The 12,607-nt window shown below is 25.3% G+C and overlaps 1 protein-coding gene across 3 annotated transcripts in view; it reads right to left on the bottom strand.

Annotated features, from left to right (window-relative positions):
- The window catches only part of LOC119678308 (GATA zinc finger domain-containing protein 14-like), a 40,401-nt gene that overhangs the window by 20,460 nt on the left and 7,334 nt on the right, over positions 1–12,607 (bottom strand). For 2 of the 3 annotated variants that reach the window (XM_038090070.1, XM_038090071.1), the window contains exon 9: positions 11,555–11,926. The exons of the other annotated variant lie outside the window; for it this stretch is intronic. In XM_038090070.1, coding sequence (XP_037945998.1) covers positions 11,826–11,926 — 101 coding nt within the window. In that variant the 3' untranslated portion in view covers positions 11,555–11,825. Of the gene's footprint in view, positions 1–11,554; positions 11,927–12,607 lie in introns of those variants that run through there. 3 annotated transcript variants of the gene reach the window in all.

Consider the following 12,607-nt stretch of genomic DNA (forward strand, 5'->3'; position numbering starts at 1 on the left):
ACACTACTACTATTGTACTACCTCTATTAAAAATAGAACGTTTATATATGTAATTCTACATCTCTAAATTGAATGGAATATCACACCAGAAAACAATAGATGGTTGAAATCAGTTTTTTTTTTTCATATAAATACATGTACAGTTCCTTAGCCGTTTAATATGAATTTGATAAATATTAGATGAAACGACGCAATACAATTATATATACTGTACCAGATAAAATAAATTGATTACCATCTGATTCCTTTAACTGTATCTGAAAGACTAAATTGGTTAATAAGAATAGCACTGGAAATAAAAACAACAAATAGAGTAAAGTTACAGTTCACGACACTGACTTCTTGGCAACTTGCGACGATCACAATGGACAATCAAAACAAGTTGCCCTTAAGTCCTCGAATGGAAGTGTCAATATTTGTATAAGGATATGTCGTCTTAGCTGAATTGAATTAAGTAAGGAGATAAATAAATATTAGCAATAACAATGGATAAATCGTATCAGATGAAATTTTAAAGTATGTCACTCTAATTCACGATGGTCTCTAATTTATGTAAAATAATGGTTATAAACTTTCCGTTTATTTTTAATGTATGTCATAATTTATTAACAAAGGAATAAAAAAATATGAATGTGAATGACTTGACCAGAGTTGACGGTAAAAGAGCACTAAATAATAACATTCAGGAGTATTGCAACTTGAAAGGCACTGAAGTAGCAAAATGTATAACCAAATGTATAACCGATTGAAGAATATTATTATTAAGTATTATATATACAATTTAATAGACTAATACCAGTATAAATTGTATAATTTTGTGAATATATGCTAATATTCACAGAATATAAATTATTATGAATATAGTAAATGTCACTCATACGTCATGTAATTTGAACATGAAATGTTCAAAAATCTAAAAACCATAAACTTCATTAGGTACCTGCGTTAGTATTATTAAAACTTTGAAGTAAAATAAATAGCTGTGTCCTTGTGAGTCCTAAGAAGACATGAAAAACACGTTTATTATTTGGTCAGTGACTTTTAGTCAAAGTAGTTGTTGTTGTTGTCTTACAAATTAAATTTCAATTTAGTTAATTTAGACTTATATAATTGAATTCTACTCGATTTAATTTAATTGTGTTTTAATTAAAAAAACACATAATGAGACTGATTTTATTTTTAGATAAAAGGAATAAATAAGTTTTTTAGTTTAATTTTTTTAATTTTTTAATTAGTTTCGAGAAAAAATTTATATAATATTAATTGGAATATAAAAAATCACTAACTAAGTTTGATTTTTTAATACAGAAAAAAAATGTTAAAATGAAAACATTTTTATTTGTATAGTAATATCGAGGTCAAACTAGCTTAAATAAATATTAAGTACATAATTCAACAAACTGGTCAAAAATAATACTAATTAATAAATAAATTAAATTGGGAATTATATAACCGAATTCGAAGTGTACCAGGTTTTCAGACATCATAATTTAATTAACGTCTGCGTTATTACTTAGTATATTAATAATCTAGGTTCTAACTCTAGTTAGCTTAAGAGACTCCTTCTAAAAATAAAGTCTCTAGGTCTAAAAGATATTGTCCCGCTCTAATAATGATCATTTAGTCATCAGTTAAAACTTTTTATGAACACTCTTAAAGTAATTTGTTTACAAAGCAAATTTTTAATATATAATTAAGAATTAAAAGAAATTGCCTATATCCTCAACATTTTTATCATATATGGTAGATTAACTTATTTGATTGACTTTTATATTGTATAACTTATTCTATTATTTTTAACCAATATAACAATTAACTACCTATATCAACAATTAACTAATTGTTTTTAAATTAATAATTAATTATTTTATTAAATTTAATTATTATAAGCAAGCGTAATAAAAGAAATTCTTATTATTATAAAATTTTTTCAAAATTTACAAATGTGAACTTTCAATTCTTATTTCACCTTATTTGGAATTTATGTTTCTGAATAAGGCTGTAGTTTACAGTTTAAAATACTAATTAATTAGAAATCGTGAATATTTCCTTAGACCACTGATTATGAGCACTTGGCAATACTCGAAACAGCGTTGTGTGGTCAGCCAAGTTTCAATAAATTACCAAAATTTGTGTAATTGTCTTTTGTTTGCTATTCGAATCCTTCGAAATTTTAAAAAATTTGGCTTTTTTTGTGGTCATAAAAAGCAAAGCTGTCGGCAAAAATAATTTATTCTAAAACTCTTTTATTAATTTTTTAATTTAAATTAGAGTAAAGATTAATGGTACTTTTACTAAACGTTACAATTTTATCTAAACAATAAATTATAGGCAATCCAATTTGGCAATGTCAACTGGCTTATGATAATTATTTAAGAATAATTAAGAAATTAAAAGAAATTATTATATTTAGCGCACAGGTCCATAAACAGTTAACGTGAAGCCTGACATATTTACCCTTCAACCAAACTCAATCCAGTCTTAATTTTTTCTTAGCAATAGACTACCTGAGACGTGGTGTAATAGTAATCCCCACATATAAATAAAAATTAGATTATTTTATATCTATAATATAATACTAATATTAATATTCATTAATATAAAATTAGTACAAAATAAATTGATTTACGAGTAAATTTACTTGCAAAATGCAGGTTGGCACTATTCTCAAGCAGAATAGTTCCTATAAAAAATTTTTTTTATAATAGTATAATTTATATTATACTATAATTAATATTATATTATTTATTTTATAAAGAAGTGTCAAAAAAAAGGAAGTTGAGCATTGTAAGTTTGTGAAGCCTTGGCTACTTGTGGAAAAGCACGATTAGTCGTCGCTTCTAAGTTCTAAGCCTGACACTTGCAATCCAAACAAATTATGTACGGACTATGAACTAATTAAACTAATTAGAATATTTCCTAAGACCACTGATGATGAGTATTTGGCAATACTCGAAACGGTGTTGTATGCTCAGCCAAATTTCAATAAATTAACTAAATTTTTGTTCTTGTCTTTTCTTTGTTATTCGAATACTTTTATAATTTATATTGTTTATGTGAACAAAATGAAAAAAAATGTTAGGTTGGTACTATAATATAATTTCGCTCAGGTCGGAGTGTTGTAACGTTGGAGATATGTACATAGGTAATAACTGTATTAAATAAATTGAAAATAAAACTCAAGTATTTTTTACTTCGTTTTCATCCTTAAAGTCCTTAAGAGCATAATTAAAACTATTTTTATTTATTGGAGACTAACACCTATAAACGAATTATTTTTTAATTAAATTTTTTTTTTTAATTTAAGGAAAAAATTAACTTTTGCTTGGTACTTAAAGTCTCTGTGACAGTGGCATCAACTGTCTAATCCAGCACATAAAGAATATATCTTTTTCGCACCGTAAAGCCGCTTAAGTAATTTTCCGTAAATCAACTTTTATTTACTAAATTTTTATGTACTTAAATTTTGTTTTATTATCAATAAAACAACTCGGCAGGAAAAGCATAAAATTTGTTATTTAATTAAAATTTAATTGAATTAAAATCACACAAATTCAATTATTTTACTTTAATATTTTTTTTTTTTGCTTTTGGTCCTTGCTTTTTAAGTAGTGTTATTATCCTTTAAGGAGACATTCTCATTATTATAATAAAAACTGTGTGAGCACAGAATATTTGCAACAAAATGTTAAATATAAATTATCGTAAAAATTCTTATTAACACTGGAAGACAGAATTGCGCCAACGACTCGAACACAAATAAAAGAAAATGCAAATAAAAATAAAAATACAAATGAAAGTACAAATTCAAATCAGAAAATGGGAAAATGGGAAAGCACAGAACGTATAGAACGCACGGTCACGCACAAATAATCGCATTAGCAGTTTTAGCATCAACAACATAAACAACATCAACTACAATAAAAAATTGCACAACAATTGTTCATTGCAACAAAATGTTCACACGCAAAATTTCACTTCATTTTCAAGCGCACATTTCCTTGTTCTCCGTCCGCTTGTGCTTGCGTGTCCGTTTCCTTCTTCTTATACGCTTATACGCAACTAAAGTCGTTTGACTACACAAATTCCGATTTCAAGACAACATCACTTTTCCGCAAGCGACATCCTTACACCGGAACGTTCAGCATCCAACTGTGCGGCAAATTTGAAATTGTTGCTGATTTTGTTACAATCAGCGACCAACACATATAAGAAAGTAAAAACAAAACGAAAGCAACAACAAAAATGTAGAGAAAAGGATCATTGAGTCAGCTTAAGCTAACCAAACAAAAACAAAAACAAAGACAACAACACCAATAACACTTGCTGCTCACATAACAAAACTAATAAAAATCTTTTCTGTGATAGCAACAGCAGCAACAACAACAACAACAACAACAACAACAGGAGAAAAAGACAAAAACAACAAAGAGCATCAACAAATGAAACTAAGCTCGCTTATTTGTAATTGTTATTGTTATTGTTATTATTGTAAATAATTTAAAGCTATTTGAGCTTAGGTATCCCTTTAGGAAATTTTGAATCTATGCCAACATCACAAGAAATATTTAAGACAGTATCAGTATGGAATATATGAACTATAAACAACTATAGGTACATATTTTAAAATTTTATTCATATATTTGCTATCAAATGTTAATAGTTTTTATAAATATAATAATATAATATAGAGGTAGTAAACTACAACAACAAAAATTCATTTTTATATTATTTTAATTTATTGAATTTTTTGCTGACCATACAGGTGTTTCGAGTATTGCCAAATACCCATCATCAATGGTCTTGGAAATAATTCTTGTATTTAATTATTCGTAAATAATTTTTTGAGACAGCAAGTACCAGGAATCGAACTCGGGTCCTGCCAACTGACCCAAAGCCGTACTTGACTTTTTTTATGTTTGCACATTTTTCTGGAGTTTTCTTACTTTGCTGTGAGAGCTTTTATTAACTCATTCACTTGCTGTGTTTATAATAAAACGAAATCCAGAACCAGTTTTAGAATAATTGAATTAATTAATTATATTTTTATTTTAAATTGTTAAATTTCAGTACTACTCTGTTTGTAGAGCCATTATTTGTGGAATGATTTATACATTTTTTCTTATGTATAGAACCTAATCTAGAAACGTAATACTGAGAAAGTCATGCTAATGTGACTGCTAATGGCAAGACCAATATTTTATGAATATAAGTTGTAATTTAGACTTTCGTCAATTTTTCAGACGGAAGTGACTATTATATTTAACAGTAACTAGTATATTTCATAAAAAGGTTTTTCTAATATAATATAAAGATCTGACATTAGAATCAGATGCTCCAAAAGTTGTATAAATTTACGAATAATATATTTTAAAACACATGCGTTTTACTTTTTCTATGAATGCCTACTAATTCTATAAGACACCAATCAAAAATCATATTTACAATGATTTAAAAACAAATATTACTTAAAATTAATATATAAATTTTTTTTAAAAAGTAAAGCATCGTATTCAAAAGCACATAAAGCCCACTTTTAAATAAAATGCTTGATACAGAATTTCTTTTAAGATCGAACAAACTACGTTCGACAAGTTAAAGAAACCTTGCTATCCTTTAAAAATTTTATTGTAAGATTTATGTTTATTAAACAGTTGAGCGCGACAACGCTAACTCAGATAAAGAGCTAAGTCAATATAATATGTAGTCTTATTATTTAACCATGTTTAATAATGCGCTACCTGAAATTGAATTCGCCTATATTCGACAAAGCCAGATTTATTGAATTCGCCCATATTCGACAAAGCCAGATTTATACTAATGAATATATTTTTATAACAACAAAATAAATTAAATACGCTTTTATAGTTTATTAGTTAACGTATGTGTTTTCTACTAGCAATGCCCGTAAATTTATTAGTCTTTAGTTGTGGTTTATTGACGAGTCACAGGCGTTCAACGAATTATACTAGACGATTGTATCGTCCGTCACCGGTGTGAAAAATGGAACAATAAAAATGCCTCAAATCTACCTTGCTACTGACCAGCGCATATCCGCCGTCGATCTTTATTATAGGTTTTGCCAAAATTTTAAAGTGTAGCAGTAACTTTAAGCATACTTGCTTAAAGTCAAGCAAATGTAAACGTAGAACAATTTAAGGAATATCAAATATAATATTAAATTCATTCTCACTAGTAATACCAAACCACTACTAAAAATCTAAAACATTTACTCATCCTCACTGATATAATAACTTGTTTATTTACAAAATAATACACATGTTTCTTTACTGTTATGAATAATAGGTTTATAATTGTCTACCACTCGAATCTTCACCCTTGACATACATAATCTTAAAAATCTAATTTTCTCTTGGTGAAAAATTAAACTGATAAGATTTCAAATATTAAACAAAACTATTTATTTCACTTAATATTTTTCCTTTTTATCTCTAGGTCCCTCATAATCTTTGTTCGAATTTCAGACTCATGCTACCAATAAGTCTTCTTATCCCCTGGTTTTTCTTATATAGCTATTCATTAAACATGGCCGAACCACTTCATTTAGCAGAAACACACTTTTTGTTTTATTTGGTTAACCTCAGTTCAGCTCTAGTACACTCAGTTCTTATTCTATTATGCTGCGTTTTGTGAAATTTCTCTTACAACATCTCAACATCTATTAGCTTTTTTAATCGCATGTTGGCTGTTATTTCCTTACTCTTAAATGCAAGTTCCCATCGGTTGACCGCTTTGTCTGTCATCAATAGTATATTGTCTACTTATGTAAGAGCTTGATAGTACACCGATTTCAAGAAGTCTGATTTCAAGAAGTCTGATGTTAGTTGCGTAGATATATGTTCTCTATCAGAAATGTAAAAATCCAATACTTCGTTGTTTATGACTATTTTTTAAAAACACTTTCAACATACGTCGTAAATTGACGATGTCAATAACATTGTAATATTGTTTAAAAATGAGCGGTAATAATCAAACTGCTCGGTATACTTCATATAACGATGAGTTTACCCAGTGTTCTTAGGTAAACACAATATTGTTTTTCAAATGACGGTCAAATATTTTTTATCCCATATTCTCTCATCTCCAATCTTGATATATCTGGTGCAATATTATTCAAGGTTTGAGCTTTCTACAATTTAATTTTTTGCAGCTTTTTAAAATTATTCTTCTTCGAAATTTTAGTTAATATATGTAGGCTTTACTAACGTTAATAAGCAAAAGAATTCTATTAATTTCTATTAATCCTACTTGAAACCAGCACTATCGCTGACATATAATACATGTTTAAATGTCCAGAAGAGTTCCAAAATTCAAATAATTTCTCTTAAGATATAAATAAATTTCTTTTTTTTTAATGTACCAACTGCACATGTCTTTTTTTTATACGATCTGTTAAATTCTGCGTAGAACAGTGTAATAGGAGAAGATATCTAATAGAAAAGATATATAATTTTAGAATTTCAATAAGTGAATTATTAGATTTTTGTTACTGCTTAAGATACTTGAATAAGTAAAAATATCAAAAATATATTTGTCATCTTAGAAAGAAACATATTTAATAGATCATTTTCATATCACAAATTAAAGCACAAAATCTTTTGAACAACAAAACACTTGTAATATATTGATTTAGAAATAAATTATAAACGAAAATAATATAAAATGTTCTCCAAATAGTTATAAAAAAGGAAGTGTTTGACATGCAATTTTTTCTTCTTTTATATAACCTTCTGAAAACTTCACAAATTTTATGGAACGTTTTTCAAATTTTTAAATTACAGAATAAAATTAATGAAGTCTAGAATATATAGTGTTATATTAATCTAATTGGTCAAGAGTTTTAGACTATTGTTATAAATAAAAATCAAGAAAAACAACTTTAATTGTTTTCAATATTTCGGCTTTAATTTCATTTCGTCTTCACGAAGCTAAAGTCGCAATATTGAAAATATAATAAAAAGTAATTGAAGTTGTTTAAAGAACATCAGTTTAAAAAAATTGACCAATTAACCTTATACAAGACTATATAAATAATTTTTGGTCATAAAATAAATGTTAAAGTTTAAAACAATAAAAATTATTCTAGCTTATGAAACCATTTCATGATGTAAGCATTGGACAAATTTTTTGCTTTTGCACGTTAACATAATCTAGCCAATGCGCTACTGGCCCTCTAAACGAGTTCATTGCTTAAGTCTAATAACTTCCATGCCTTTATTATGTTGAGGCTAGTTGAGTCAGTGCACCTGAGCACTTTTACTCTCTATTAACTGCGAGGTTTCTTCACAACCCCTCTTTGCACCTTGACTGGATTATTGTTTATCACTTCATCAGACTAAGCAATAATTGACCTCAGATCTGCATACCTCCCCGAGGAGCCTGTAATCATTCTGCGATTTGCTAACGCGGGGTTAGTAAGTCTGTCAGATTTCGCAAATAATTTCAGGGCTCTATCCTTTATGTATTTTTTGATGGGATCAATCTTGAGGTCCCTGAGGATGTCATTCGTCCTAATGTACCATGGAACTTTGAGTCTCAGAGCCTGGCTTTGTACCATGCCTTTATGTTTTACATAAAAGCGTTTATTATTTAAGTGGACTTTGCTTTGAAATCCCGTTGTATCCTGAAGTTAATATTTTCACATGTGAAACTTATCAAAAACATTTAATTTAAATTTAAAAACACTATTAATAAATTTAATTTAATTTTGCGTGTATTTAATTTTAAAAATTTGAGATTATTTATAATATTCAAATACATATAAATATATTTATTATTTGTTGCTGTCGCTGTTGCAGTTGGTGGTGATAGGTTTCTTTATGTTTTTGCATTGGTGTTTTTAAAACTGATTATCTCTTAACCACAAGAAAATTTTTATATATATTATTTATTAATTATACTAATTATACTAAAATTACAATTAAGACTTTTTTGAAACATTACAAACATATTAATATTAATACGAAAGACTACAATATATGCAAGAAGTGCTAACAATTTTAACAAAATGCTTAGAAGTTATACTTTTGTGTGATTGCTTTACAATATAATCGTTATTTTCCAAATTTACTGGTTCAGCTTTATGCAATTTCCCACAAAACTCTTTCCCACGATTTTTTCACAGATTTATTGATTACGCGGTTGAGATAAAATAGGATAGAGTATCCATCTCACCCATCCCATTTTAAAGATATTATACAGAAATTATTTTTTACAAATTTTTTTACTCAATTCGCAGAGAATTTTAAAAAGAGTTTTGTGATTTTTTTTAGGAATTTCTAGAAGTGGCAAGATAAATTTAATGCCTTAAGATATGCAACAAGTTTTTGACTAAATTGAAAATGCTGCTCCGAAAAATGTTTCTATATATTTTTATTATTATAATATTAAAATTTAAAAATGATAAATGTTATTTATTTATAATATGTTGACTATTATTTGCTAATTATTATTGTTTATTTATAACATATTATATTTTTAGAATCATAGAAAAAATATAGAAATTTAAATATATTTATTATTATAATGTTTTATTTCTTTGCAATATATTTGTTTATTTACTTTTATTTTGATTTAAAATTTATATTAATTTTTTAATATAATTATTTGATAATATAATTATTGATTTACTTATTTTTTAATCTATTTGCATTTTTATGTTTCATAATTTAAAATTGATCGATTTTTAAACAATAATTTTATTGTTTATGTTTAATATATTTTTTATAAATATATATTTAATTTTGTTGCTACAAATATTTTTTATTTATTTTATTTTATTTTTTTGTTTGTATTATAACATTTAATAGCTTATTGTTTTAATGACCAAATACTTTTTGGTAATAATTTTGATTATTAACAAAATGAAAACGGATTAGTTTTGACCAATTATATTTTATCTTATTTTTTATTATTTTTACATCATTTTTATATAATTTAATTTAATTTTTATTTATAGCGTTTTTTTTATTGGTACTAGTTGTTTTATGTATTTATTTATTTTTTCTAAATTATTTTATCTTGATCTTGCCAATTTTTATACTTTTCTATTTATTATTAACTTTATTTATTTATTTGTGACTTTTACAATTTTTCTTTATTTTATTAGCTCTAATTTGACAACTTTATTTATTTATTAGTTAAGTGGCACTATTAATTTTTATTTATTTATTTATTATTTGCATTTTTTTATTATATTAATAATTGTGTCATTTGTATTATAATTTGATTTCGCATCATTACATTAATTGATTTTTTTTTTATTTTGTTATTTATTTATTTTTAAATTTTTATAAGAATTTTTGATAATAGCTATTACTTTTTGTTTATATTTTGCTTTGCTTACTTAAATATTATTACATGTAAAATTTATTTAATACTAACAAAATTTTATTTTGTTTATTTATTGAATAAACAATTTATTAATTATTTATTATTTAAATTTAAAGAATTATAGTACATAAAAATTTAAAAACACTACATAATTTTTAAAAAAGGCTAATTTAATTATTGCAACGTTGTTAATTTAAAATTATTTTTCATTCGATTAAATTATATTATTTAATTTTAAAATTGTTTAAAGCAGACTTTTTTATATTTTTTATATTAAAACTGTTTCACATATCATTTTTAAAACAAATATAGAAATATACATCAATAAGCAAGTTCTAATACTTTACTAACAAAATTTTTTATCATTTAATTTAATATTTAAAACTTGCTCTCGAAACTAAAGACTAGATAAAATATTTAATAAAAGCATAGTAAGTCATATTAACTAAATTAAATTTTAATTACACAAGCACAAATTTTAAGTCACAACTTATTGTTTCGTTTACTAAAACATTTAGTTTCATAATTAATTTAGAAATGATCGAAAACATATTATATATATATATATATATATACTTTAAAAGGCGTATAAAAGAATTTTTAAAAATAATGTTTAAAATTTGAACTTTTTTGTTAACGTAAAATAAAAATAATACTAAAGCAAGGCAGTTATGTATAAAATGGAATGCGTTTAAGTCTTTAAATCGATCTTTTGTCTTTATAAACATTTTAAAAATATATATTGTAATTCGAATTTTGTTCGATTTGAAGCAATTACATTTTCATGTAATATTTCAATAATTAATATAGAATATAATAAATAAAATAATTTTTGTAAACAAATGAATATTGACTGATTTGTAGTTGAATTGTAAGTAAATTTAAAATAGCATAACAGATATCATCTGATTAATTTTTATAAAGCAAAGTTTACTAATTTTTATTTTTCCTTAAACATTAGGTGTAGATATTGTTAAACATTATAAGTCATAATACCTAACACAGCTAATATTGATAAATTTTGTAACAATAGGTTTCAAAGAGATCTTTTTAATTTTTTTTTAATTATTTAACAATTATCGTTAAATTTGATAAAACACTTTTTTAGATATAAACTATATATAGTTTTTTATATATAAAACATACATGCATATATATATATATAATCGATACAAACTTTAAATATAAATTTTATTATTTTATAAACATATGCATATGTATTTGTTGATATATTCATTGTTTTTTGTAGATATGTTACTCATTTCCTAGTTTGTTCCCAAGTTAAGTTCGTTACATTTTTGTCTTATTTTCGTTTTTTTAACTTTTCTACGTTGTGTATAAATATAAAACTACATTTTTAAAAAATTTTAACAAGAAATAGTACTATTTATATAAAGTTAAAATATTAAAGTGATATAGTTGCGTTGTTTAGGTAATTTTGTTGAAAAAAAAACTTTGAAATTTGTTTTCAATTAAACCCAGACACCATGAGGATTTTTGCTTGTGGGCACAGCATTTTCCAGTTGTCGAGGCGAACCAATTATCCGACGACTGCTACCCTGTTTATTTGGACCTGAAATTACGATTGTATTGAATGTTAAATCATTTTTAAATATTTATCAATTTATGAATTATTAATAAAAATAATTATTTTTATTAAATTCCATAAAACATTTTAACTCAAAATCTGCATAGCAATCACAAACCCTCTACATTGCTTAAGGTAAATTATTTTTTAATATCACGAAAACTAAACGAATAATATCAAAACATGAACGAATTTACAGATAATCCTTAACAATCGGTATATCATAGAATAACAACAGGAAATGGATTTCTCCATAATCTTGGCAGAAAATTTCAGAAAGAGACAAAAATACAAAAGGACTCGAAAACACAACCGACCCCCCAATAATAGTTTAGTTAAGCGATACTTTTTAAAGATGTCAAAAGGCAAGAGAGAAGTTTTAAGCGTACTTTCTTTAATGTCCCTGCTTGAGAAACTGCAAAGTAAATCGGTAAAATAAATCAAGTTTCTCAAGAACTTGAAAAATCAAGAAAATTTGTTGAAACAAAATTAAGAAGCGCACTTGGGCATGTCTCTATAGATCCTACAGTACAACTCAGTCACGATGAAAGCATAACAGCCATAAAACATTTTAAAAAGAGAAAAATGGTCACGAGAACAACCTTTATCATAAGCAATGCAAGCAGCTTAGCTGAAATTTAATAGCCACTCTCTGCACCCATGGCA

This window comes from Teleopsis dalmanni, chromosome 2 (assembly GCF_002237135.1).
Source record: "Teleopsis dalmanni isolate 2A chromosome 2, ASM223713v2, whole genome shotgun sequence".
Taxonomy (NCBI): Eukaryota; Metazoa; Arthropoda; class Insecta; order Diptera; family Diopsidae; genus Teleopsis; species Teleopsis dalmanni.